The sequence below is a fragment of the Podarcis liolepis genome, assembly GCF_965112155.1.
Source record: "Podarcis liolepis genome assembly, chromosome: 5".
Classification (NCBI taxonomy): Eukaryota; Metazoa; Chordata; class Lepidosauria; order Squamata; family Lacertidae; genus Podarcis; species Podarcis liolepis.
The window spans coordinates 25,957,445-25,985,407 of NC_139556.1; the positions used below are offsets into that span (position 1 = coordinate 25,957,445).

General features: G+C 42.0%; 1 protein-coding gene across 3 annotated transcripts; it reads left to right on the plus strand.

The window, feature by feature from the left end:
• The first annotated feature begins 9,202 nt into the window (after nt 1–9,202).
• RGR (retinal G protein coupled receptor) lies at nt 9,203–27,326 on the plus strand. 3 transcript variants are annotated; one of them, XM_083502840.1, is made up of 7 exons: nt 9,203–9,510; nt 17,252–17,408; nt 20,231–20,352; nt 21,997–22,150; nt 22,877–22,994; nt 23,299–23,412; nt 24,177–27,326. In XM_083502840.1, the coding sequence occupies exons 1-7, from the start codon at nt 9,429–9,431 to the stop codon at nt 24,318–24,320; spliced, it is 891 nt and encodes a 296-aa protein (XP_083358966.1). In that variant the 5' UTR covers nt 9,203–9,428; the 3' UTR covers nt 24,321–27,326. The 3 variants fall into 3 exon arrangements, with proteins under 3 accessions (XP_083358966.1, XP_083358967.1, XP_083358968.1); XM_083502841.1 differs by lacking the exon at nt 9,203–9,510 and adding an exon at nt 13,658–13,809; XM_083502842.1 differs by lacking the exons at nt 9,203–9,510; nt 17,252–17,408 and adding an exon at nt 19,707–20,023.
• Nucleotides 27,327–27,963: the final 637 nt, after the last annotated feature.

Sequence of the window (27,963 nt, forward strand, 5' to 3'; positions counted from 1 at the left end):
TTGCCCAAAAATGGAAAGAAGAAGATGTCCCAATGAAAGAAGAATGAATACTGAAACTAACTGACTATGGAGAAATTGTGAAGCTAAACTTTTTATAAAGGAGTTGAAATGGTTTGTTGAATATTTGCAAATAAACTGTAAACAGATTAAGACATTGGCAGGATTGTTGTAAAAACCTGCAGTTTCAAAAAAAATATGAGAACAAATGAAATAAGTTAAGATAATTTGGCGTATGCAGAGAATGTGAAAATAAATATAAGGAACTGCAGAAACAGGGGGAAGGAAGTCAAGATTCAAAATGTTAGAATTATTGTTGAACTGTTGTTGTAATGTATATAAATTAAAATTATAAATATATATATTTAAAGGCAATGTCTCCCTAGCTTCAGTAGAAATGGCATGCAGGAAAAAGTTACATGATTTGCAATGGGAAAGAAAACAATTACCTTGGGTATGCTAGAGACATTTAGCATTGCCTGGTTATCACGTATAATACAGTTTGCTTTTGGGGCCCTTCTCAGTCTTGTGGAGAGCTTGGTTTGCTTACCAGCATGACTGGAAGTTCTTAAGGGCAAGATGGGTTAGCTCTCGTCAGAGTGAGGCAACCACCCCAATCAACAACAAAAAATGTTGCACCAGCCTGCATTCATGAATTGATGACAGTGCAACACTCTTTGCTGCACTCAGTTAATTTTTTTCAGCATTCCTTATCATCAATAATATAGTTAAAAGTTTAAAACTAGATGCAGCAGAAAACTAGCTTATGAAATTTATCCAAGTAAAATCCAGACCAAACTGTCTTGGGGAAAATAAACATTTAAACTTACAACAATGGGTTTTTTTAAAAATCCAATTTTCAGAGCATTGAGGAAGAAAATGAGATTAGTCACACCGATGAAAGTTCTTGTTGCTTTGATTGGAATTATTATTAACATGATGCCAATGTGTGTTAAGAGACATCATTAGCTGAAAACACCATGCGCTGTGTTCCATATCATTGCACTGTACCAATCATATGCTTGCACAAAGGTTGGGGCAGATTCCTAGTTGGTGAAGAAGAATTCAGCCCAACTAAGCTAGCCAAATTAATTCAGGGAAATTCAAACAATATGCCACTTGTGCTAACCCCCAACTCTTCAATTAGGAACATGGCCAACTGGAACTTCTCCAGCACTAAACATCTGGCCCTAATGCCCACTGTCCCCCTTTTTTGGAGACTGAGGTCACATCTTGATTAAACATGTAAGTACCATATTTTTTGCACCATAACACTCACTTTTTTCCTCCTAGAAAGTAAGGGGAAATATCTGTGCGTGTTATGGAGCGAATGCCTGCAGGTGGCAGGGGGGATCTGCTGCAGTCGTGAGCAGAGGATCCATGGTTCCCTTTCCTTCCCTCCTCTGTGGTTACAAAGCATGGATCCACATGGATCCTCAGGATTTTTGCATTGGGCTACTCCAAACTCACTGTCAGATCACATGTCTGTGGCCACAGCATGAACCACAAAAATCATATATCCACTATTTCGTTTAGAATATTTTTTTTCTTGTTTTCCTCCTCTAAAAACTATGTGCGTGTTATGGTCTGGTGCGTGTTATAGAGCGAAAAATACGGTAATTTACTGATGATTCCATTTCCTCAGGAAACCCCGTGGAAAGGAAGATGAGAGATCTTAAAGACTTTTTAACACAAAGTATCTAATCATGCTTTCCCAGGTAGGTGCATTATGTGACTGATGAGAGCAGCGAAAAGCCAAATTGTACAACAGTGATGGGATAAAATCAGCCCAAATCTTTATTGGCAGCAGCAGGTAGGCTAAGGGTTGGCATGACATTGGGGCCAGGATCAGCTCATTATTCCCCAAACCACATGTTGATGGAATGGATCCACCAGATTTGGACCGCCCAAAACCTGTTCCATGTGAGTCAGCCAGGGTTGAACCGTGCCGTGGTGCAAGCCAGGCAAACAAGGTCTCACTGGGCAACCAGGGTGCAGATTCCAACAGGGAGATCTCCACCCTGCAGTTGCAGGTGCTGTGGTCAATCCTCCCCTCAGGCCTCTACTACATTGATCCTGCCCAAAGCTATTTCCGCCCTCAGCAAATCCGCTCCCCTTCCCTGGCGGGCGGTGTTGCAGACTGGCATCTGGGACCCCCAGCAACCCAGATTGGGGGCGGAGGGATGCCGCCCATGTCACCGAGACTCCCAGCCGTGTCACACCCCCAGCCAACCAATCTGGGGGACGTGACCTCAGTGTCAGGAGCTCATCCTACACTCAAGTAGGACCGTGGCAGAGACACATGCTCAACTGGAATGTTCTCTCCCTCCTGGTCTATCATTCGGGAGCTTCAAAAGCTTTCTTCAGCCCGAACATCACAGCGACTGATGCCAACAGACACCCGGCACACTTGGGGATCCACAGAGTCTTCGCAGCTTGAGTGACAGACCTCAGCAACTCAGCATTTTGGCTAATCTACTTTATTTACATATAAACACACACGCAGCACTGCAACATAGCTCCCTCTCTCTCTAGCATCAGACAGCAAAGAGAAAGAACAAAGGACAATAGTCCCACTTCACGGAACACAGTAACACAAACATCCTGTTTCTGTCACTTCCCACTTTGTGGAGTCAAAACATATACCATCATGTGATAGACAACAATCCCATGACTGCAATCACGGAGCAGGAATTCTAACACTCAAGACGTTTAAAATGTGGCTCGGCTGGGAGGCGGCCTCCTTTTGCTTCCTCACCAGATCTCCCAGCCCACCCACCCTCTTTTTAAGCTTTGGTATGACATGAGCTTGCTATGGACATATGTCGGCTGCCATATTGATGGGGCCGGGTAGGAATTTTTTCCCACTTGGCAAATTGGCTCCAGCCATTTGGTTTTTGCCTACCTTGTAGCAATCGCCACAACTTTATGAGGTTAGGCATTGGGTAAGCCTTTGTGATGAGAAGGATGGTTATAGCCTCTACCTGCCCCTCCTCAATAAGAGTATCCCTTTTAAGGGATCCGGGTGTGTGGATTCTGTCCATAGCCTGGGCGTGGGCTAGGGCCATGCCACGCCCCCATCGGGGGCCCTGGAGGTGCCCCAATTTGATGTATACCATAGGGCTCCCCCTACCAGTGGTTTACCCTTAGGAGACTCCCTGCAGATGGGCAGGAGTCAAGATATAGTCTGGTTTCACCCAGTGCCTAAGCCAAACCACTCACATCTGTAAACAGTAAAGTTTTGGCCTATTTTTTGCACATTAACCTAACTTATCCGTGTCCATGTGTATAAGGGAACCACGGGGCACGGGGCCTTGTCATGCAAACTTTCTTATACCTAACAAAGGAAGGCCATAATTTCAAAAAGAGAAAGGTGGGGCGGGGAACCAACCAAGTGCCAATGAAGTTGAGAGAAAAAAATCATTTCCGGCCCTGTCAACCATTGGCCCAAAATTACACATAGAATTCATAAAATTTCATTACAGTAGAATCAAAAACACTGAAGCTAGAAGCAGGAGAAATTCAGCCGGGTCTTCCATTGAAAGCAATGTGAATCATATAGGATTTCTCTTTTCTTCTTCTTCTTCTTTTTAAGAAATTTTTTTTAATTGATTTTCAAAAGAAAAATTGTGATGATGGATTGACATTACAAAATGTTCAAAACAAATGCAGTCTTTCAATAACATGGATGGTTCTATCCAACAACAATAAAAATTAAATACTAACACTAAATAAATAATTAAATCTCAGTGTGTATTCAGATTCCAACCCTTTTCCATTGTCCTATCTATCTGTAATTTGGAGTGATGAATGCCATGAGGGGCTGCAAATGTCACGCCATTTGGATCAAACAAGCAGAAGTCATAATTCGGCTCTTCTGCAGAAAACAGAGGAACAAATGCAATTTTCAGCAAACTGAAAACGAAACAAATGAATACTTAAAAAGAAAACAAATAAAAATGAATTCGTTTTCCCCCTTTGCACGCCTTTAAATGTATTGGCTATAGTAAGCCACATAATTTTGTTTACAAGTATCCATCACATCATCCTATCAGGTTTAATGCTGCAACAACTTGAACAAAATCATGTAGCTTTCCAACGCCAATATGACTTAAATGGTTTTTATCCTAAGCTGTGTAGTTTTATTGTTTGTTTATTTTACAATATTGGGATTTTTATTCCTCTATAAACTGCCTTGGGAATGCCAATTAGCCATCGAAAGGAAGCATACACATTTTGCATTTTTGCAGAAACAGAAATGTGAGGAAATAAGCATAATAGACAGACAAAAATTAACAATAAGCACACACACACACCCCCAAAAACCCCAATAAAATCAGTACAAGTGTGCTCACAATGGACACGAAGAATTGCTGGGAATGACACAATTTTGACACTCATGGAAATGAATCTCAGATGAAGTGAGCAGTTTGGGCTCAGCCTTATCATGGCCACAACAGACTCATTGCAGATCCTTATTTTATTTTTTATTTTTTAAATTCTCTATTGGAAATTTTATTTACAACATAACATAAACCCCCCACCCCCACCCCAATACAGAAATCCACCCTCATTAAACGTCAACATAACATAGAATGAGCATAACATACAACAATACAAACAACCAAATAGAAGACTTCCTTTATCCTGTATCTGGCCTCCTTATTTACTTCTTATAAGCTGTTTCCTTTACAAATAATTATTAAGATTTTTCTAATTATAACTTAAATATCCACAAAGTCTCCTGCAGACATTAATCGAAACAAGTCCAGGTATGTATTTTAGGGCACTGTTTTCTCTGCATTTTCCCTGTGCTTTTTGAAACTCTTGTCTAGTGTGATCTCTAATTGCCTCTGTTAATCTAGCCAGTCCAATATACTCTAACAGTTTGTCTTGCCATTCCTTTTTTGTTGGCACAGTTTCTTTTTTCCATTTTTTAGCAGTTAGGATCCTTGCCGCTCCTGTGGCATAGAGGAATATTTTCTGATCTTCTCTTGCTATACCTGTGTCCGTTATCCCTAGTAGAAAAGCTTCTATATGTTTCATAAAGTTATACTTAAACATTTTTTTTAAGCTCGTCATATACTATGTTCCAGAAGCTTTTGATTTTTTCACAGGTCCACCAAACATGTATAAGTGTCCCCTCTGTTTTACCACACCTCCAGCACAGATTTGTTTTTGTCTTTTAGCTATTTTGGTAGGTGTTAAGTACCATCTATAAAACATCTTGATTAGATTTTCCCTCAATACTTCACAGACTGTAAATTTCTAGTTCTTCATAGTTCTTCCCATGCTGTGAAATTAATGGTTTTCCCAATAGCTAAAGCCTACTTGATCATTACCTCCTTGACCTGTTCGTCTTTGACCTCCCACTCCAATAATGTATCATATATTTTTGATATTACCTTGGTTAGGTTTTGTAATAACACTTTTTCTAATAATGAAGGTTCGTTTGAGAAACCTTTTTTCTTATCTGTCCTGAACACTTCATGCAGTTGATGATATTGAATCCAACCCGTAAGGATGGTATTGGATCCAGCCCGTAAGATCCTAAAAACATGGAGACAATCCTTCTCTAAAATATCCTTGCCATGGACTAAGGCAAACAGAAGAAGCTGCTGAAATGGGGCATTCCTAAGTTACTTACACTGGGAATAGACTAGTACAGGCACAAAGGTAGAAGCGAATTTTAGTGGATCCAAAGTTCCAAGAAGTCAATCAAATAACAAAAAGTCCCCATGGAGTTTGCTGAGTATTTCTCAAAGCCTGACCAATGTATAATTAATAGGCATGGTGAAACTGGCTATTGACTTCAGCTGTGTGATTTGCAGAGGCGGAGCTAGCTGCTCCGACACCTGGAGCGGCACACATGCTGTGCACCCGGGGGCAGGGCTAGTCACCCGTGGGGCATCCCACAGGGGCTGGGCGGGGAGCACGGGGGATGTTGCCAGCAGCGAGCGTCCCAGGGAGGCGCCTCTGCCTGCAGCGAGCGTCCCAGGGGGGCAGGGCGGCAATGTCACCCCCCTCAGGGATGACACCCGGGGCAGGCCGTACCCACCACACCCACCTTTCTCTGCCAGTGGTGACATGGCAAGGGAATACAAACTAGCTATTTCAAAAGCTTAATCAAAAAAATAAACATATAAATTTAAAGATCTCCTTCATATTCTTTACTTTGTTTGCCCTGGAAGATTTGTTGCATTCCAGGGCTGCCATACGTCCTGGTTTTCTTGGACATGTCCTGGAATCGCTAAGAAAAATGGCGCCTGAGCAGATTTTTGCTGAAGTTGGGCTATTTTTATTTTTAAAAATCTAAGAAAACCCCCAAAAGGAATGTTTTTTGGGGGGAAATGTTCCCCCCAATAAGCTCAACAACTTTGATCCCCCAAAACTGATCTCATAAAACCGGATTTTCATTCCTGGGGATATGGCAACCCTACTGCGTTCCAATGAATGCGAGGCAAAGTTAAAGTCTAAATGGGAACTCAAGTTCAGACCTCCCCAGTTCAACATATTTTCTATCCCCTCTCACTCACCAGTTGCTGAATAGAGCATTTTCATTTCTGGAATTCTGACACTTGAAAGTCTATTTTTTGAATTTGCTCCGACTTTATTGGCTTATCAATAAGTGCTTAATAGCAAAAACAAAACAAAGAAACTACTTTGTGCTGCAGAGAATGAAATAAATGTGAGACCAGAAGGGCACAGGCACAAGGCCAGAACAAGAGATGTTCTTTATTGATTGCACCCACACTGTTTGTACCGTGTAATCTCAGGAGAAATCAAAACAAGAGGCTTTTGGACCTCACCAAAAGAGCACACAGGGGACAATTGGAAAGGAGAGTTTATGCAACAGCCGTGTCCTCTCCCTAGAACACTCTGCTCTCCTTTTTCATGAACATCATAATGGAAAGGCCTTTTAACAATCGACAGCAGAGACACTGAAAAAAAGGTTTTATAGCAGGACAGGCTCGTAATCCCATTTTAACGGTTTGTAAGTGGATGGCACTGAATAGGCTGCCGTGCCTGGATCTCTACTTCTGCTTGGATGTGTAGGAGAAAGAAATCAAGCCTGCAGCTCTTTTGTGAATGCACAGAATGGACAAAGGCCATGTGTACAGGACGTTTTGAGATTGAGGTCATACAGTCTGTAGCCAAACAGAAAATAATGCAAAAAATAATGGAAAAGTATCATCGATTGTCCTGCTTTGTCTGACATTCCAATAAAGTTTAAGACATTTTCAGCCTCATTGAGACCTATTAATACACTTTGACTAACCCAGATGGGCCAGGTTAGCATCCTTAAGATTGCTCTGTCTCAGAGTTTAATAAACTATGCCCTCAATTTAGTAACCTGTTGATTTTTTATTTTTTTAGTGCTTTCCCCACTTTAACAAAGTCAATAAAAATACTTTGTTTCTGTTGCAGATCCCTGTGACCATCCAGATGTTTCGGAGGTCCAACTCCCATCATCCTTGACCACTTCAGTTGGGGCTGATATGAGATGGACTCCAGCAACATCTGGAGGATCACAGCTTTTCCTCCTCTGGTCTAGAGATTGATTTATGAACTTCCGGTGGAAGTAAGAACTCCAAAAGTTTAGTTCTTTTCCGCCTGAACATGGGTTGCCTGGCCATTTGAACACATGTCAGACAAGAGTAACATGGCATGTGCCTATCCACCCCAAGATGACAACACCACTTGAAAACAAAGTGTTAGGCTTCATAAACTGTGTTCATCTTCATCGTGTTACTGATGACATAGTTTGTGCAGAAGCAAGTGAGCTCTCCAGTGACACATCTGGCCAGGTTTTATGAGATCAATTTCAGCTGATGTGGATTGAGAACCCTGACAAGGTTCTTGTATCTATGCATCCAGCCATGTGCCCTGTCCCTTGAGGTTAATAAAATCTAGCTGGCACAGCATGTCTGGGTAGGTCCAGGATATGGTGAATGTGATGGAGTGGTGCCCTTTAGTCTACAATAGTTTTTGGCTGGATGCTAATACGTTGTTTTTTTGGGTAGGTGATTGAGAGAGTTGTGGTGAAGTAGCTGCAGGTATTCTTGGATGAAACTGATTATCTAGACCCATCTCAGTCCAAGTTCAGGCCCCATTCGGGGATGATATCGGCCTTGGTCACCTTGATGGATGGCCACTATTGGGAGAAGAAAAGGGGGAATGCAATATTGATTCTTCTGCTCAGTCTCTCACTTCTGATGACAAACCTGCCAAATTCACACTTTCTGAAACAATTTGTGAACCGAATGGCAGCCATTCTTCAAAAATTGCACTTCTCCGAATTTTGCAATGCAGTACTCCAGTCAAGTAATGTGTAGAAAAATGCATATGATAAGGTTTAGTGTGCATAAATGGCTACACAGCAGTGAAAACAGCACACAGGCATGCATTGTAAGAGAAAGTCGCCTTGCAAAAATGTGTCTATTCAGAGAAATTTGCACTAACATGCGGATGAATTTTCACAAGCATTTTTTGTTATTATTGAAACAATTGCCAACTTGTTCAGAAATGTGGAAAGCTGAATTTAAGACTAGAAAAATGAGAAATGGAGAGAACCAAAACTGGCAGATCCATCCTTCCTAGCAATAACGTAAGTTCTACTAGACAACAAATTTGACACATGGCCTAGCATTTTGTAGCAGCTCAGCTGAGCATTGGCCAGCACCTCTAACTGGTCCCAAGTTTGAAATGAATTTTGTGAATCAGCTTTTAGTGGGACTTGCAGCAGCGGGCACCAACTTGCAAGGAGCCATGGCCTTTTGAGCAGGCTTTGTCTTTGGGAGCAGCTCAGATATGTAACTGTGGTTTGCTCATCTGCAAAGTTATTAGCAGCCCATTACAAAACAGGACCAGAAAGGAGGAAAACAGTTTCACAAAAATTGCTGGCCATTGGATTTCTTTCATAAGAACAACAAAATATGTGCTCCAGAAATTCCCTTTGTCCCCTTTCCCCTAATTAGACATTGAATAACATTTGTTGCTTTTATTCAGGTCACTCCCCAATTACCTCTCACTCCCCCACTGGCCATTCCAGCATCCTTTAATTCTTTCCCAGTGTTGCAGAATTAACCGGAGGGCGTTCTTAAATTTCATCCCTACAAAGAGCCTGTTGTGATTTCCGTGAATGCTTCTCCTTTTGCCACAATACACAAATGCGATTTGCAGCAGTTGCAGGGGGTGCGGGGAGATGGGGATTCTGCCGGACTCATTAAGGGCATTTTTGTAAGGATTGTCATGCTGGTATTAAAGCCCCAAAGCTTTTCTATAAGAACTTTCATGTGTCAGCACGCGGATTGGCCCTTTAAGAAGGAAGGATGTCTTAGACTACTGGGAAATTCAGTGAAAAGAAGTGATCGGGTCACTTCTGTGGCTGGGGTGGAGAGCCCAAAATAGGGTGCATTTTTCTTGCAGACATGGTTACTTCGGCATACCCTGTTCCTGAAGGCTTCACTGAATTAGAGGTGTTTAGTATTGGCACCGCCCTACTGGTAGAAGGTAAGCTGGGGTAGCTCCAAATAAAAATGGCATCAGAAATAGAAGTCAACACATATACTTTAACCACCCCTATTTATCATGGAGGGGACATGGGTGGCGCTGTGGGTTAAACCACAGAATCTAGGACTTGCCGATCAGAAGGTCAGCGGTTCAATGGGGTGAGCTCCCATTGTTTGGTCCCTGTTCCTGCCAACCTAGCAGTTCGAAAGCACATCAAAGTGCAAGTAGATAAATAGTTACCGCTCTGGCGGGAAGGTAAACGGTGTTTCTATGTGATGCTCTGGTTCACCAGAAGTGGCTTAGTCATGCTGGCCACATGACCTGGAAGCTGCCTGCGGACAAACGCCGGCTCCATCAGCCAATAAAGCGACATGAGTGCCGCAAGCCCAGAGTCGGTCACGACTGGACCTAATGGTCAGGGGTCCCTTTACCTTTACCTATTTATCATGAACGGGCCTTTATTTTCCTTTATGCTTTGCTTTTGATCTTGATAAATCAGCTTTGTGGAACATGCCATGAATGGCTTTTTAAAATTGTTAACACGTTGCACAACAGTATCCTTCAAGTTTCAAGCCCCTCCCCTGGGTCTCTAGAAGATAGATAGTGCAATGGGAGGTGGGCTGCAACTTACTCCAGGACATGCACTCACAAGGGCACAATCTTCCAGTGCATTTTCTTCCCTTCCTCCCATCACTGATTGTAAGCATTGCCTGAATTTATTTGAGTTGCAGCTGTTCCATAGTAATACCAGTGGTGCAAGTCAATAATCCCTGCTATACACTGGAGGAGAGGGAAAAGGTTGCATGTTCTCATCATGCCCTTGCAAATTTTGGCTCTAGACCTCTTACCTGTCTTGTTGAAGGGGGGTGGCATCTGTAAATAGTAACATGTATTATTTCATCCCCTTCCAAATATGATAAACCAGGTTTGTTGCATCTTGCCCCCCCACCTTTTTCTGCTGGGTGGGGTCCTGGGCATCTATCCCCAAGACCTGTCCCTGATTACTAAACCCAGGTTCGTTGTTAAACACTTTTAGGAAAAGGTTATGGCCAGTTTAGATACCCTTGCAAGATATACCATTGCAGAGTAACTTGATTCATTATATGTATCTGGATACAGCATATGAGGAATATAATGGGCACTGATGCCCAGGTGGTGAGTTTTAGTGAGAATACGAATGTTACAAAAGTGTCTCAGATTTTCAACTGGGAAAAATGTTGGAGGGTTTGAAACAATGAAAAATGCTTGTGATGCAATACTGTTGGGTACAGGGTCATTGTAGTTACTGTGGTTACATCTTCTACAGTTCAGATGAACTGGAGGTGGGATGGAGACTGGATGAAATGCAGATATGACCTCGGAAGGAAGGAAGGAAGGAAGGAAGGAAGGAAGGAAGGAAGGAAGGAAAAAAGAAAGAAAGCCTGTGTTAAATAGAACTAATAATAATTACCACTTTCATAATATGGTGCTTCCACTCAGAATTGAAGGCTCTCAATTCCAGAACCACAGACAATAGATCAGGAAATAGGAGTACAGTAGTAAGTACTATATCAGACTGGTATAGGTGAACATCAATTTTGATTGTACCACCATATTTCATGGTTTCTTCCATACTTTCCTTGGAAATAAGACCCATTGATTTCATTGAAATATATGAGTCACGTCAAATATGAGGTCCAAATCCTAATGTGGGTGCCATCAAAAGAGAATCCCACAATGCAGAAGACCAGACACTTGACATCTGCTCACCACTTGGTTCACCCAATGATTACAGAATCTCCATGCCAGGAATGTGCATCACTCGTGGAAATTCTGCATAAGACAGAGATGAACCATATAGTGGAACCAGAGTTAGAAACTGAGATATGAATGCTAGCTAAGTTGCACCTTAAACCTAGGTTATGGGCGCAACAATGGAATGTCCAGGTGTGCTTTTTTATAGCAAGAAAACAAAGCTGAAAATGAATGAACTTCAGCTAATATCTTACGTTCATTTTTCACATGGTCTAGTCCTTTCCCTGCCTAGCAGTGGCTGTTTTAATCTGAAATCTTAGGCTCGGTACTGTACCCAGAGCTCAGAAACGGCTCACGTTAATGCAATTGCCTGTCGCAAAACGTGCCTAGAACAATAGAATACCTTCAAAACACCTAGTACACCTTCAAAAGCTGGTGGGAACTGTAAATGTAATAACATTTAGCATTTATTTTTCACTTTAGAAGCTCAAAGCACTTTTTATTATATATCATCCTTAAAATATTACATTATACTTAATAATATACCCTGTAGTATACGGTAGGTCAGTGCTATTCTTTCCATTGTAGTTGAGAGGCTGAAGCTGCTTAAGACCTCATAGCTCAGATTAAAAGGTCTTGCCATTTCTCAGGTGCTTCGCATAGTTTATGAAGACCAGCTATGGATGCAAGAAGCAATCCTGAAACAAAAGAAACCCGGGAACTAAAATGATTTTCCAGAATAGCCTTTGGAACTAGTGCTTAATCCATTGTCCGCAGGCTTTCAGGTGACAACCTAAAATCATTATGGGCATGGAGAAATGAGCAATTATAGTCAGGTAAATTTATTTTACAGAGTTGTGTGGTACTTTATTTATGTAAGCTGGATGCCAAAGAGGCTTTATCAAAGTTTTCATAGCTGAGACAAGGCTGTGCATCCATGTGGATTTTGCATGTTTCACTGTGCTTTTCTGTGAAACTATGGAATCTGCTCATCAGAGGTAACAGCTCTGCTGTTTATTTGGTCATATATTTCATTGTGAAGAAGGTCATTTCATACTGAGGTCATTTCATGGGGAAAGGCCATACGTCAGCAATAGCATGTCTGCTTTGTGTGCAGAAGGTTATAGGTTCAGTCCCTAGCATCTCTGTGTAGGGCTGGGAGTGTCAGCCTCTAAAACCTTGAAGAGCGGCTGTCAGTCAGTGTAGGCAGTCCTGAGATGGATGGACTAATGGTTTGACTCAGCATAAGACAGCTTCCCATGTTCCTAGTTTCTGAAAGGGTTTGGTTCGCTCTCTTAAAGTCTCGTTTCATTTTCTGAGTCGCTCATTTAACATGTAAGTGAATTAAATGATAAAGGCAGCTTAACATTATGTAATTTTTTTTGTAATTAGTGGTTATTTACCCACGATAAATGTATTTGTACGGAGGCCCAAGAAAGGCCGTTTATTAAGAGAAAGAGATAGCAAGCTATGGTTACATATCAAATTATTTAAGAAAATTAAAGTAAAAGGTAAAGGTAAAGGGACCCCTGACCATTAGCTAAGACAATTACCTTACTTCAAATAGCTGTTCACCACAGTACTTTATTTGGTTTTCAGACTAAGGCTGCCATGCCAACCCCACTTACCTGGGAGTAAGCCCCACTGAATTCAGTAGGACATTCTTCTGTGCAGACAAAGCTAGGGCTCTTCTGTGAGGTAGATAGCGATGGGAGTTGGGCTAGACTCCATTGTTACTTGAGATTTATGTTGGAGCTAAATGCTTGCATGCATGGTCATATGAAGCCTAAGCTGTACACAAATGAGAGGAATACTCAGATGAAATAATGGTCACTCTGAATCTACATAAGCATAAAACCAGGAATGGATTAATTTCTTATCCATATTGCAACAGTAACTGCTGTAAAGACCAACAGCACATTCCTGTTTTGTTTCCCCCTCTGTGAACTTTAATTTTCAGAGCTTACTGGTAATGGCAGGTGACCACTGTCACTTGCTTGTATTATGGGGATTTTGGAAAAGGTTGCACAGAGAGCTCATTTCTCATAATACAGTGCTACCTCAGGTTAAGAACTTAATTCGTTCTGGAGGTCCGTTCTTAACCTGAAACAGTTCTTAACCTGAGATACCACTTTAACTAATGGGGCATCCTGCTGCCGCTGCTGCGCCACCTGAGCACGATTTCTGTTCTCATCCTGAAGCAAAGCTCTTAACCCAAGGTAATATTTCTGGGTTAGCGGAGTCTGTAACCTGAAGTATCTATAACCCGAAGCATCTGTAACCCGAGGAACCACTGTACTGTACTCAGTCCATGTCCATGCACCAACTGGCCCTTTAAGAAAGAAGCTGTTTTAGGCTTTCGGAAGAGTCAGAACATCTAGCCAAAAAAAGAGAGAGAGAGAGAGAGAGAGAGAGAGAGATTGTCACTTGGAGTTTGCTAGTAGGGGAGGCAGAGCCTAAGCTAGTCTGGCCTTGCTGCTTTAAAGATGGCAACACCACACACTCTCCCTGAAGGTTTCACTGAAGTTGAAGTCTTTGGTTTGGGCACCCTGATGATGGCAGAAGGTAAGCTGGGATGAAGGGTGGTGTGGTCAGAGAATTCTTAGATCAGATCAGACCTTCTTGCTGTTTCATTGCTCAAGCAAAACTGTGGTTTGAAGAAGAAGGGGGAAAGATTATATATAACCACATAACACTTTCAATAGAGCAGTATAGGCTTCAGGGTAAATCTTGTTTCTATGGCTACGCCATTGTTCATTATGCCTTTATGAAACAGGGCAGAGGTTGCTTGCAAGGCATGTTATGCAACAAGACTATTGAGGAGCGAAAGTTAAGTTTGTTGTTTTGAAGGATTCCAGGAATAAAGATCTTTATTGTTTCTGTTCCGTATGGACTTAAAAGGTGGTTTTTGCATTTAGGACTGAGGATTCATACAGATGGTTCATATCTGACTGTTTATTCTGAAACTCATCGCTTTCCATTTGTGCCCATCTTTTTTTCACCTAACAAGGTTATATAACAGAATCTTGTATACTTGAATGAAGATGCCCAAAATAGGCTGAGGGACACATCATTCAACAGCACTGGATTTTAAGCATATCTTACTCACAAAAGAAAAACCTGTCTCAAAAGTCCAGCTAAATGGATTTTGCCCCTATTTCTTCTTCTTCACATAACTTGTTGTAGGAATTTCAACAGACTGTGCAAATGCATTTGCATTAGTAATAAATTAGCTGAGTGTCTCAGCTTCACAGACAGTTGTGCTAGTGATAAATTAGCAAACAGTCTAGTTGAGAATTCTGATCCTTTTTGTTATTTATAGTTTCGTTTTTATACTTGGGCTGAAACCTGTTAAGTTTTGTACCATTTTTTTCCCCTTTTACTGTGCTTTTTAATGTTGTTACTAAAAACACAGATAATTGCCTGCTGACTTTTAAAATGATATAAAAGAAGGCAATCTGGTAAAAATTAAACACACTTTTAGTTCCCAAGGAATGAAAAATTCAAAGAATTAAGAAATGCATCTGTCTTAATGAAATCAGTCACTTTGTAGCTGAAGTATACTCCATGCATATGAAATTTGATGGTGGCATATATCACTGTCAAGCAAAAAAAATGCTTTCATTCCTGCTGATGTATTTTGGTCCTATTCTAATGGTCAAAAAGAACTGTTCAGTTCTTTGAGTGGGGAAAATATTTGACCTCCAATCCAGGAGTGTGGATGACAGATACATTTACAATACAAATCTGTAAATTTGCAGCCAGATGTAAGCCCCTTTGAGTTTGAAGCGACTTACTGCCAGGTAGGTGTATTTAAGGTTGCAGCCACAGTCTTGGTAAAAATATGTTGGTGGTGGGTTTTCAAGGGATTATCTCCGGAGGAAAAAGAACAATGTAAGTCGGATGTCCGCCGCTGAAGTTTTGTAATAAATGCAGGGCATGATCCAGTTCCACTTATATCCATGGCACAAAACTAAGCACGTGCATTTAAATCAATGGGAATTAAAATTACTTAACTCTGGCTACATCATGTCTTAAGATGGAATTCAATGTTGCTCTACAGGCAAGCATTTCTGCTGGCCAGATGGAACGATTTCCCCTCTCCCCCCCCCCCCAATGCTGTTCTGGGTGTTCTCTGGACTCCTCAGAGCTGATTTGGGGGGGCAGATTTGGGGAAGCATGGGAAGTGAGGGGGGAAGCCCTGTTGCGCTAACAGGACCCATGGCACTGGCTCTCACTAGCTTTATTTAGTTGAATCTGGCCCCTTGATTTAACTACCCAGCAGTGTAATGGATGTCACATAAAGTAGAAGGAATTATTCAAATTCCGATACTGTGCACACTTAATTGGACACAGTGGGCCTCAGTTCTGAGCAAATATATATAGCAGGGGGTTGGACTAAATGACCCTCATGGTCCCTTCCAGATCTACAATTCTATGATCCCCAACTAGCTCGGTATTATCTACAATGAATGATTGACAGTGGCTCTTCCGGATTTCAGCCAGGGGTCTCTCCTAGGCTTTCCTGGAGATGCTGAGGCGTGAAGACTTATTCTTCTGCATGCAAAGCAGAGCTGTCGCTTTCTCCCAATAATATAAAGGACCAAGGTCATTTTAGTTCACAAGCAGAGCAGTCCTAACTGGGGCCGTGGGAGATCAGAACGGCATGAAGAGTTAAGATTGCAACCCCAGTAAACCATGATAAGTGCCTCTAATAATCCTGCACATTTGTTCTTTGAAAATTTGAGGATACTGAGAATTATTGCAGGGCAACTCAGGAAGACTTCCAGTTGGTTTTAGCAATCTGCAGATAGCTTTCATGGGAGATTTGATTTTTCTGAAGCTTCAGTTATACCATCTTGCTCGAAGGCACACTTAGGACTGCTCCTGAGGCTGAGGGAGCTCCTAGCTCAAGATGGCATGCTCAAGATGGCAAACTCAAGATGGCATGCTTACAGTCACCTGACTGGCAGTACTAGTGGTATTAACATCTCACCATCTTACAGACAAGAGCATCTCTGATCCTTTTACCTGCACATACTTTCCTACTGAGGGCCATAGATCAATACTTTGAGAATAAACCAATTTTGTTTCAGCTATTCCATTGAATAATTTGTAATCCTTTCTCTCTTCCACCTCCTTTTAACCACCTACCCCCTATTCAAGTCTTTCGTTATACCAGATTTAGCTTTCCATAAACCTGAGTTGTTTATCATCTATATAATCTATTCTATATAATCTATATATCTTTATAATCTGCATAATATAATTCCTTATTTATTTGTCATGATTGTTTGCTGTACATGTTTAGATTTTTTTTTAAAAAAAAATGCAAAGTATTAAAATAATAGACTGGGATCTATTGTAACCCACATTGGTCTCTTGAGAAATGAATTTAATCTGTTCCCCTTTTTAATAAATTGAGAAAAATAGAGCTGTGCTAGAGGTATACAGACAGATGCTGTCTGGGGCTAGTGTGACTTTTAGTCTAAAACCTCTGAACGGCACCAGGTTGGAAAAGGCTGCATCTCATAACTGGGTTACTAACAGTTGGCTGTTGTTTGGTGAGGAACAAATGTAAGTAAAAGCAAAGAACCAAACGACGCATGATGCAGGAAAACTGCAAATGTGTTTTGCCACAATTATTGTGCTTAAATTTGGTCAAGCTCAGCTTGCACTGGAACCATGATGAGGGAGTGAGGCTAACCCTTTCCCCCTTCTGATATTTGTCCCATTTTTTTGTTCTTCCCCCTATTTTTAGGCAAATCAAATGGTCCCATGTTTCAATCTGATTCCTTATTCTTCTCTCTGGCTGTAGTTAATTGTCATAACTAGTCCAAGCCAACTCTGATTGTTATAAACAGATACAGGGATACAAAAGTAACTATGTGAGTAGGAAAAGTTGGGGCATTGTTGAATGCTTGGTGGTATGGCTGGTGTAGTTTGTTGAGTCCAAGCGTGAGCAAAAGTTATAAAACAACCCTTTTAAACCTGTGCTTGTTTTCAGCGCTGCTTGGATTCTCTCTGAATTTGCTGACCATCATCTCTTTCTGGAAAATCAAAGCACTTCGAACGCCTGGCAACTTTCTGGTTTTCAACCTTGCACTGTCCGACTGTGGAATCTGCACCAATGCATTCATTGCAGCTTTCTCTAGTTTCTTAAGGTAGATTTTATTTATTCATTTATTCAAGAATATAATGTGCCTTTCCACTAAAAAAAAAATAAGTGCTAATGACAATTGATGTGTTTTATCTGTCCTTTTAAGCCACTGATAAACTAATGTATTTCAGAGGTGTGATACTCACGCATGCTGCTTTGAAAATAAATTAGGGTGCTACAATGTCTGGACATGCAAAATTTAAAGTTCTATATAGTAGAAGCTCCCAGTCTTCTTAAACTGACCATTCCTATACTTGGGGTTATGTGCAGTGAGTCAGGAGAGAATGGAGCAATGCATCCAGATTCCATACAGTTTGCACAGCAGATACATCTTATTGCATGGACAGGCAGAGTCCCCCCCAACCCCAGGCGACCCCCGAGTGGAATAATGACTCAAGACAACATGCTGTGGGATTAAAATTGGCTACAACTTTATTAAGTTTCAGATGTAGGGAGACCTTGGCTCGGGCATTAGGCATTTATCCTTCCCAGTCCCCAGCTGGGGATCTGGGAGACATCAGGGTTATCCAGAATGTGTGGGGAATGAGCTGGCTCTGGAGAACATATGTTCAAGCAAAGAGCCCACCCCCCATTTTGCTGCTGTCACAGGGGAGAGCAATGACAGCCTCTCGGCGTATGGCCAATGCCTCCCCACAAGACCCCTTTAACGGGGAACCCTGGGATCACTGCCGCAAGGGCGGGGTGGATCACTGCTTCACGCCCCCCCCCCCATTTAGGAAGATAGACTAAAGGATTCTGCCCAAGGCCTGAAACCACCAAAGTTGTGGCATTTTGCTACGGGAAAGGCAAAACCTGCCTATGCAGGAAAATTCCTTTCCGGCCCTTCAACAGTGACCATGACGTAGCAGTGCCCACGTACATGTGAAGAAGAGATTAACCTGCAATAGAAGGCTAAACTGAGGGAGGGCAGGGTGGGAGAAGCTCTGGAGCCAACTGATGCTTCACAGCTAACATTCACCTTCCGTTGTGTGGGCAGGTCAGTCCCTCCCCCTACCTGGCCAATCCCCTGGCAACGCCTCCCCAGGCGGGATTGGGCGATTGGCTGAGGTAGGCAGAGACCTCCAGGTATCCAGCCTGGGGCAAGCGAAGCCAGCCCATACTACCAGAAGCTGCACTGGGACCTGGGGGGCTGTGCGCAACCATGCAAAAGGCGCCCCCCCCCCATTTGATGTGGGAAGCGATCATTGCTTAAATCTGCAAGCTCACATAGTCTCTATGAGGCATTCCACATCCCCTTAGCTGTATGATCTTTCCTGATGTGAATGAGCTGGTCATCTTCCACAAGCAGGCAGATCGCTGCCTTTGCTTGCCTCTTCTCTTTGGCCCAGTTTTTCAGGGTTGTCAGTGAGTCTGTACTCAGCACTTTCCACAGGTGGGTTTCCAGTAGGACTTCTAGTTTGGATTTCCATAGTGGGTTGTTCCCATTGCTCAGCTTTTCAGTACCCAATTTCAAACCTGAACTGCTTCCCATTTTCCCCTCAGATGCTTTGTTCTGCTTCAGGTTTACTTTCCTTTTCTCTCAGAGCCAGGCTCACTTGGGAATTACAGGGACAGAACTACCCAAATCGTATAGAAATTTATTTATTTATGCTACTACAGCAGCAAGAATGCTACTTGCCCAAAAGTGGAAAGAAGCAGAAGTCCCAGTAAAGGAAGAATGGCTACAGAAACTCATAGAATATGCAGAAATAGCAAAACTTACTGGAAGGATAAGAAATCAAGATAACAAACTTTTTAATAAAATAATGGAAATGGTTTATTGATTTTTTTTCAGATAAATTGTAAACAGATAAAAACATTAGCAGGATTATTGTAATAACCCACAGTTTCACAAGAGTATCTATTTACAGTAGATAATTAAATGAGCAAGTGAAATGAATTTGGATACGCAGAAGATATTATAAATAAATAAATTTAAGGAACCACAAAAAGAGGGGGAAGGAATCCAATTTTGAAATGTTAAACAGATTGTAAAACTAATGAAATGTATAAACTTGAAAGGTATAGATGAAAACTTTCAAAAAAAAAAAAAGAGTCACGCTTGCTTGTGACAGCAATAGTGTTTCTGAGCCCATAACCAGTTAGCAGAGTGACTGGATTAAAGAGAAAAAGGAATGGATAATACTTTACTTAGGGTAAAGTGAACAAGAGCAAGGTATAACCTGAGGGGAAATATACAGAGAGGTTTTTCTTTTCTTCAGCCAGACCTGCACAGAGGAGAAGCTCCTTCAGAGCCGCTTTTCCCTGCAAATGCCACTAACTGTCAAATCTCAAATGTCTTCCACACTTGCAGTTCTTCGCCAACTGACTAGAACCTCCAGCCACTCAGAGTCTGCTGTGAGCCAAAACAGAAACAGAATTAATCCCTTAGTTCACACATTGAATGTTCCCTGCCGTTGTACTTCCAACAACATAAACATAAGAGATACAGCATGAGTGGACCCACATAACTCTGGTGATGCCAACTTTGCCTTCCTATCGGGGATGGCAAGATGAGGAAACTGCCTCAGGTGGCAAGATCCACAAGGGCAGCAGATTCAGCCTCCAAGGGATGCCTTGCCCACTGTTGCTGCTGCTGCACTCCCCCTTGTTCCTAAAGTAAATCTTTATTTTCCCCCTTGTTGCTGATATAAGCCTTCCCTCACCCCTTCTTCCCAGGTGGGTGGGTGGAGCCATTTTGTGGTTCACCTCAGGTGGCAAAATGTCTTGGTCAGGCCCTGCTTGCTATCCAGGTAGGGTATGAGATCAGTGTCCTGATCGCTCCACCTATGGCAGGTTCCAATGTTTTCATTTATCTCTTTTCAGATACTGGCCCTATGGCTCTGATGGTTGCCAGATACATGGATTTCAAGGATTTTTGACAGCACTGACTAGTATTAGCTCTGCAGCTTCCATTGCCTGGGACCGATATCATCAATACTGCACTAGTAAGTACTAGCCTGGTATTTGTATAGATCTAGATCAGGGATCCCCAAACTCAACCCTCCAGATGTTATGGGACTACAACTCACACCATCCCTAGCTAACAGAACCGGTGGTCAGGGATGATGGGAATTGTAGTCCCAAAACATCTGGAGGGCCAAGTTTGGGGATGCCTGATCTAGATCATTAGTTCATTGTAAATGACACCCACCCCGGTTTACAAGAAGGAGAGATGATGTAAAAGTATTACAAATTGGTGAAAATTTTCGAAAATTTTCACCTATGATCCTTTTCTTTTACTTCTTTATTTTTTCTTTGTTCTTTTTTTCTTTTTTCTGATATCTTATCTTTCATTTCACTCCTTTATTGTGAATAGCATTTTATAGAGGTATAAATAACTGTAAATATGAAAAGAGGCAAAGTATTCTCTAATTTTTTTCCTTGGTTATATGTATTTTTTTTCCCTTTGTATTTTCTTTTGTTGTAAATATGTATGTTTTCTGATTTGTACTTAATAAAAATTATTTTTAAAAAAGTATTACAAATTGGTATGGAAACATGACAAATAAAATACTTAAGAATTTTAAAAGAGGTTTGCTGGTCGGTGGTAGAAAGCGGAATGAAGTTTTGCCACTTTAGCACAAAGACCTCCCCCCTGGGCAACAGGCCTTTCTGCCCATCTTCCATCCTTGCATGCCCCCCTCGTGTCCTTCCTGAAATCTTCTCCAGAGAATGGGGGGAACCCAGAGCAGTTTGGAGACATGCAAGGGCACATGGGGAGAGGAGAGAGAGGGGAAGTCCTGTTGCACAGGGAGAAGTTCTTGCACTAACCAGTTGACTTTATTTGATACATACCTTCATCTTTACCTATCAGTTTAAATCATAAGTGCTTTTTAAAAGCATCAGACATTGTTTGCAGTAGCTCTGAAATGGATGTTAACATTCTGAGAGCATAACCTTCCATGAAATATTTTGGAAAATAACAAGAACTATGGATGTGATGGTGCTTCTTTGGGATGGTGGGGGAAGGGGGAAATGTCCGCATGTCTGGATTCTGGTAGATGCACCAGATATATTGCAATTTTCCAAGGTAGAGGAGATGCTTTTCTGGCATGGAGAACAGGAAACATGAAGAACATCTGCTTCCTCTTCATTCTGCCACATTACAAGTCCAAAGCATGACAGTAGGACAGTAAATTCTTGGGCATGACAGTAAATTGCCTGTAGAACAGGGCTCATGATGCAATACTATTGTTATGAGACATTGTAATTGTCTCGTGCACCAGTAGAGAAGACAGTATTATCTCTACGTTAAATTGGATTCAATTGTCCATGAACAATTTAAAGTCAGAATTTTAAAAATTATATTGTCCTAAGTATCCATCTTCAATCAATCTAAAGCACCCTTCATTGGAGTGTAGAAAAACAGATATTAGAATTTTTAAATATATCCAAAATATCATGAAGGTTGGCTTTTTCTTTCACCATCCATTGTCTTAAAGAAGAACCTCCCTGTTTCAACATAAGTTAGTCACTCCTTTCTCTAACCACAGCCCCCTCTCTCAATAGAACTCCCTGGTCAATTGACTCAGAGTTGCTGCTTTTATTTCCATTCCAAGTTTATGAATCTGATTTCTTCTCATTTACAGGAAGTAAGCTACAGTGGGGCTCAGTGATTTCCATGGTGATATTTCTATGGCTTTTTGCTGGCTTTTGGGCTGTGATGCCTCTTCTAGGATGGGGTGAATATGACTACGAGCCTCTAAGAACATGTTGCACATTGGACTATAGCAAAGGTGACAGGTGTGTTCCGTCTAGGCATTTCTGTGTGGCTTTAAAATAAAAATAAAAAGAGGCGCAACTAGTAAAAATGAATTTTACAGACAAACATATACAGGGCAGTGGCAAAAGGTTGCCTGGCAGAATATCGCTCTTCTGCTGCTAAAACGCAGCCATCCTTTGACATTCTGAATGGTGCGATGCAGTTCCCCAGCCATGCGACATGTACAAAAATGCACATACTGCGGTAAAATATGCATAAAATACACACGTTGGTGACAATCACTTGCAAAAATGCATTAGGGGAAATTGCATTGCAAAAAAAATATGTATATGAGGCAAAACTGAAATAAACATCATGCATATTCAAAAGATTTTGCATTGAAATACTGGTGGATTTTCGTGAGGTTGTTTTTAAAAAAAGTTTGCAAGCTAATGTGGAGAACTGAACTTAAGGCTAGAAAAATGAGAAAGTGAGAGAAAGTGAAATTGATGGATTTTTCCATCCCTGTGCCTCACTGCCCCACCTCCACTAATCATATTGTGCCTCCTAAGAAATCAGGCAGCCCACCAGAGACAGTTGTCCTACGGAACTATTATGTTTAATACAGAGAGCTGCCCCTTAAGATGTTTTGCTAAACCTAATTGAATATATGATTTCTCTCCTAAGTGGTTTTTAATATCAATTATATAACATTGTAAACAGAATGACAGATCTCTGCCCTTTCCTCTCTCCCCTCCCCCCTCCAGGAATTATATTTCCTATCTTATTCCTCTGGCCCTTTTCAATTTCTTGATTCCGGTGTTCATCATGCTAACAGCCTATCAATCGATAGATCACAAATTCAAGAAAACAGGACAGTTCAAGGTAAGAAAATACCCCGGCATATAAAGGGTTGTACACAGCTTCCTTTCCCACTCAAGGAACCATCTCCTATAGCTTGGTTATGCAGTCTGATACACAAAAGAAGCAGTCTTCCAACTTCCTCATGGTTGCCATTTAAAAGGGGGAGGGGGAATCTATTTGTGGCAAAGTGCTGGAAACATTTATTTTGTCTCAAAATCATGTGCTCCTGTTGTAACCAAAGGGTTTTTGTGTGTTGTATCAATCTTAACTTTTTATATCAGTTTTATTTACGCAATACCACGTTCTCTGTTCTTGTTTTTTCCAGTTTAATACTGGTTTGCCGGTGAAATCTTTGGTCATCTGCTGGGGTCCCTACTCGCTTTTATGTTTCTATGCCGCAGTTGAAAATGTGACTTTCATCTCCCCCAAAATTCGAATGGTATGTAAAAATAGCCTGAGAGCACAAAGATCTTTCGTGCAATGCAGACAATTCTAAGCACTTGGTATCAATGGGAGAGTACAAGAAAGAACACCCAGAAGCCTGAGGCAAGGAGATTGGAGCATGCAGCTCAATGGCAGAGCTTATTCCTTGCATGCAGAATGCCCTAGGTCAATCCCTCGTGTCCCCAGATATGGCTAGAAATGTCCTGTAGAACTGCTGGCAGTACTAAGCTAGATGGATCAATGGTCTGCCATGGTATAAAGCAGCTTCTTGGGTTCTCCTCTGCTGTCTTCCTCAAACACAATCCATTTTAGACTGTATAATCCTTGGGAACAGGCCACTAACCCTTTTGCCTAACTCTGCAAAGCACCGTATAAATGGATGGCAGTGGGGAAATAAACATCATCGCCCCCTGCCTGGCCACTGAGTCCAGGCAAAGAGGAGCACACCTGAGAACCTGGCAAATGCACCACAACCCAGAGGGAATGTGTGTCCCTTGCTCCTCTGGTAGAGCCAAGAATGGTTTTGTGGGCCCAAGATTTAAGGAGCGCAAATGGAAGTGGCAGAACATAGGAATAGAGAGAGAGTAGAAGAATGGGGAGGTTGTTCCATCAGCCCCAGCTCGGTGAAAAACATGGCCGCTGTTAAAAATTAGTTGCTGATCAGGGTACCACCCAGACCTCATACATTTCATTATGAAATTCTGTGTAAACACGAACCCATCCTTATCTAACCTCCTTAAATGCTCTGCTCCCTAACAGATCCCTGCTGTTATTGCCAAAACCTCGCCAGCCGTGAATGCTTTGGTCTATGCTCTGGGGAACGAGAACTACAGAGGGGGGATATGGCAGTTCCTCACAGGACAGAAGATTGAGAAAGCTGAAGTTGATAACAAAACGAAGTAACGCGCTGTGGCATTAAGCAAGGGCCTCTTCACACACACACGCTACATCCCTTAAATGTACACCTAGGTTGGGTTTTGAAGTGCACACTCAAAAATATCGCGACAAATTGGTGTTTGAAACCTCGTACGTCATACAGGCATGCTCGTCAGGGATCCAGGTTTAGCTGCGTACTCTCGTTGAGTCTCCCACTCTGTGTCAGGCTTGTTGCTGTGTAATGTGTGAAACAGTCCCAAATTGAGGCAGGCCCAACTGGACGCATCCAGTAGCAGAAACCACTTACTATGACTCCAATCGACTGCGGTCTCACACTAGAAAGGCTTTGCATTGTCTACCAGCATTTGTCGCATTACTGAAAGGACGCCGTGCAGATGTCGTTGCCGAACTTGCCTCTCCATCTGCCCCGTGCCATTTGCCAAATAAGATGCCTCTAACCTCTGCAGGTCACTCTCATTTTACATGTCCCTCAAACGAACTGCAAGCTGTGAAGCACATTGTGTTGTTGTTGTTGTTGCAAGATGGAACTGCAGGAAACCAAGCAGAGGGGGAAATAGTGGGGATCTGTTAAGGCTTTCTGCTTGTTTGTACATAGGGTATTTCTGGGTTGTTGAGCGATTAAGGCAGTATCCAGTATTTAGGTCGTATGTTTGTGCCTCTGTTTTCCTATTTGCATAAAATGGGTGTTTGCAAAAGGAGGGATTTGTTTCTAAAATTCTTACTGTTTCATGAATACCATTTATTTAAATCTGGCAACTGATGGAGGGATGAGTGACTGGATCTCTCATCAGTCAAGCCTGCCAAATCAGTCTTCATTATGTAATGTGTTGTGCAGGTTTAATGCCTCTCATCTTAGCAATCTGCCTGTCGAGTTCTGTATTGCTATATTAATGTTGTGAGATGTATTGTGATTTCAGTCAAAAGGCTGAATGCTTATGCTGATGCTGTTCCCACCCGCACCCCCGGAATGTTTAATAACACAAAATGGCTCTATGCAGGTGTTATGCCAAACTATGGTTTGGTGTTATGTCTGAAACTGCAACAGCTTACAAGCCATATTTTGTGAGGTGCTGCCAAAGTAGATTCCAAACTAATTGTAGTAATTGTAGCTTTCTGCTATGTCTGAGGTCCTAGGCCACAGATTCTGGCATTGCTAGAGTTGAACATTCTTTAACCCCAGTTAGTGGAAATATAATCATCTGATGATGATGATGAGATAGAAGCAATGAAGGGGGGGTTCCCTCTTGGGGCTGCAATATACAACAAAAATTGTCTTTCCCATGTACAAAATCTCCCATGCTCAGCAGAGTTCCTAAGCAACTTTGGATTGAATGCCTTGCATGAGAGAGTCATGCATGCTAAAGTCTTTTCATTTTAGCCAAGGCAGGAAGGAACACACACCATCTTGTTTTTAAACTGCCTTGTGTCAAACTAACTCATTATTGCCAATGGGTCACTCTTAAGAAGAGCTTCACACTGAATTTTCCTTAATGAGTTTTTTTTTTTTAAGGCCCAAACAGAATAAAATATGGAGCAGCTAATCATAACTATTTAGGCAGGTTATTATGATATAAAAGGCATTCCACCTCCTGGCACAACCATATACATCGCCCCTTTCTCATATCAGCCTAGTTTTTGTTGAGGGCTCAGGTTGTACCACAGCAGACTTCAGGCAGGGCCTAAGGTGACTGAATACTCTTCCATTCAAAAATTAATGCTCTCCAAATGGAAAGCTAGGTCTAAGCAGGTCCAACTAGTGTTGGGATAGCTCAGTCGGTAGAGCTTGAGACTCTTAATCTCAGGGTCATGGGTTCAAGCCCACGTTGGGCACAAAGATTCCTGCATTGCAGGGGGTTGGACTGGCTCATCCTTGTTGTCCCTTCCAACTCTACAATTCCATGATGCTATGAGTCTATGATAGACAGCAAACCAGCTGCCTCCTCCCTGTGCCCTGGATCCCACACCTGGCACCACACCACCATCACCTCTTCATTCTTCCCCTGCTCCCAATGATGCCCCTCATCCACTGCTGCCACCAGATACCTTGGGGCCACTTTGCTCTGCAGAGCATAGTATCCTTCCTCAGAGTGAGGCATTGTGGGTAAAGTGGCCTGCTCCGCCACCACAAAAGTATCATTTAACGTGTTGCGGTAATAAACAGCATCACTTGAAACAAGCCTTCTCTGCAGGCTCACCTTGCTTTCGATGCCTTGTTCTGAGGAAGGGACCTCAAAGGCAGATGAAATAGCCAAGGGCAGCACTTTGGGACCCCTTCTACCACTTTCCTGCGGCAGTAAAGTGGTGGCAGAACTCCTGGCTAGCTGTCACTGGGCTGGAGGTGGTGGCCAGCTGGCCATAGCACCAGCCGCAGTCTGCTAGCCAGTCAACAAAACAGGAACAGGCAGTGCGGGGCTCTGCAAATGCTCAGAACTGGCAAACAGGCCAAGAGGACAACAGTTTGCTGCACCTTTCCGTCTGAGACAAGCGGTTGCCTTGCCTTATGGTGGGGCACCATCCCTGGTTCTAGCCTAGCCTCCCTGACATGCTAGTTATCGATATGAAGCAATGTTTTTCATATGATACACACAGAGACTTACTACCTCACTAAGAAGTAAGGTGAAGGAAACATGGATCAAGGTTGTGGGAAGCCTGATATATGTGGCTTTGGCTTTGGGTTGAACAGTAGAAAATGGAGGGGGAATAATCTGTTATTGGAAGGAAGGGGAAAATAACAGCCCTGATTGCTATATCCCAATGTGTGAACAATTTCCATGGCAAATGAGGAATTTGTGTAAGTACAAATACGATTAAAGCAGCATAGCCAGAGCTTAGTATAAAACAAGTGCTTGCTTTATATTTCTCCATACTTTAAGCCTCTTATATATTCAGAAAAGGATTAAGAAGACTGTACTCTTGTGAGGACAATGCACAGTGTCAATGTGCTGCAGCCAATTCAACAGCAGAATAAAACATGAGATAATAAACTGGGACCGGCCAGATGTCCATCCTAAATCTGGATTTGTCATTGTATGCAGAAAACCAATAGCAAGGAAGGGAGTACATTATAAGGAGTGTATGAACTGTTACCCAGAAAACCACAAAAATAGTTATTCCACTCTAAGACCTTTGCTGTTGACTGATGCTTCGGAAAGCCCGTCAGTAAGCAGTGGCAAATAACTTTTGTCCACAGAGAACTTTCAACAGATCTTTTCCAGAATTATTATCAACTGAATTTGCTTGTTACACAAAAAAGGTTTCCCAGCAACTTGCAACATCTTAAGAACATAAGCATTGTATATATATCCATACATGTACACACACACTATAATAGAAGTGTGCAATTCTTTAAAAAAAAAAAAACAACCCACAAGCAACCCCAAATTCCAGCAGCAGAAAAGCTTCAGCAGCAACATTTACAGGAAATAATGTTGTCATAGCCCATTGGAAACCCAGGTAAACTGGTACATTTTTATCTCGTGCTGAGAATATGTCAGCCAAGGCACAAGGTAGACTACGCTTGGGGAAATTTCTACAAATGGGAAGCCACCATTGTAAAGGTTCTTTCCCCCATCAACATCTTCCAAGACTTCTTCAGAGGAGGTTCTCAGATGAACCTCCAAGAGTCTAAGTAAGTTCATATTAGGAAAGG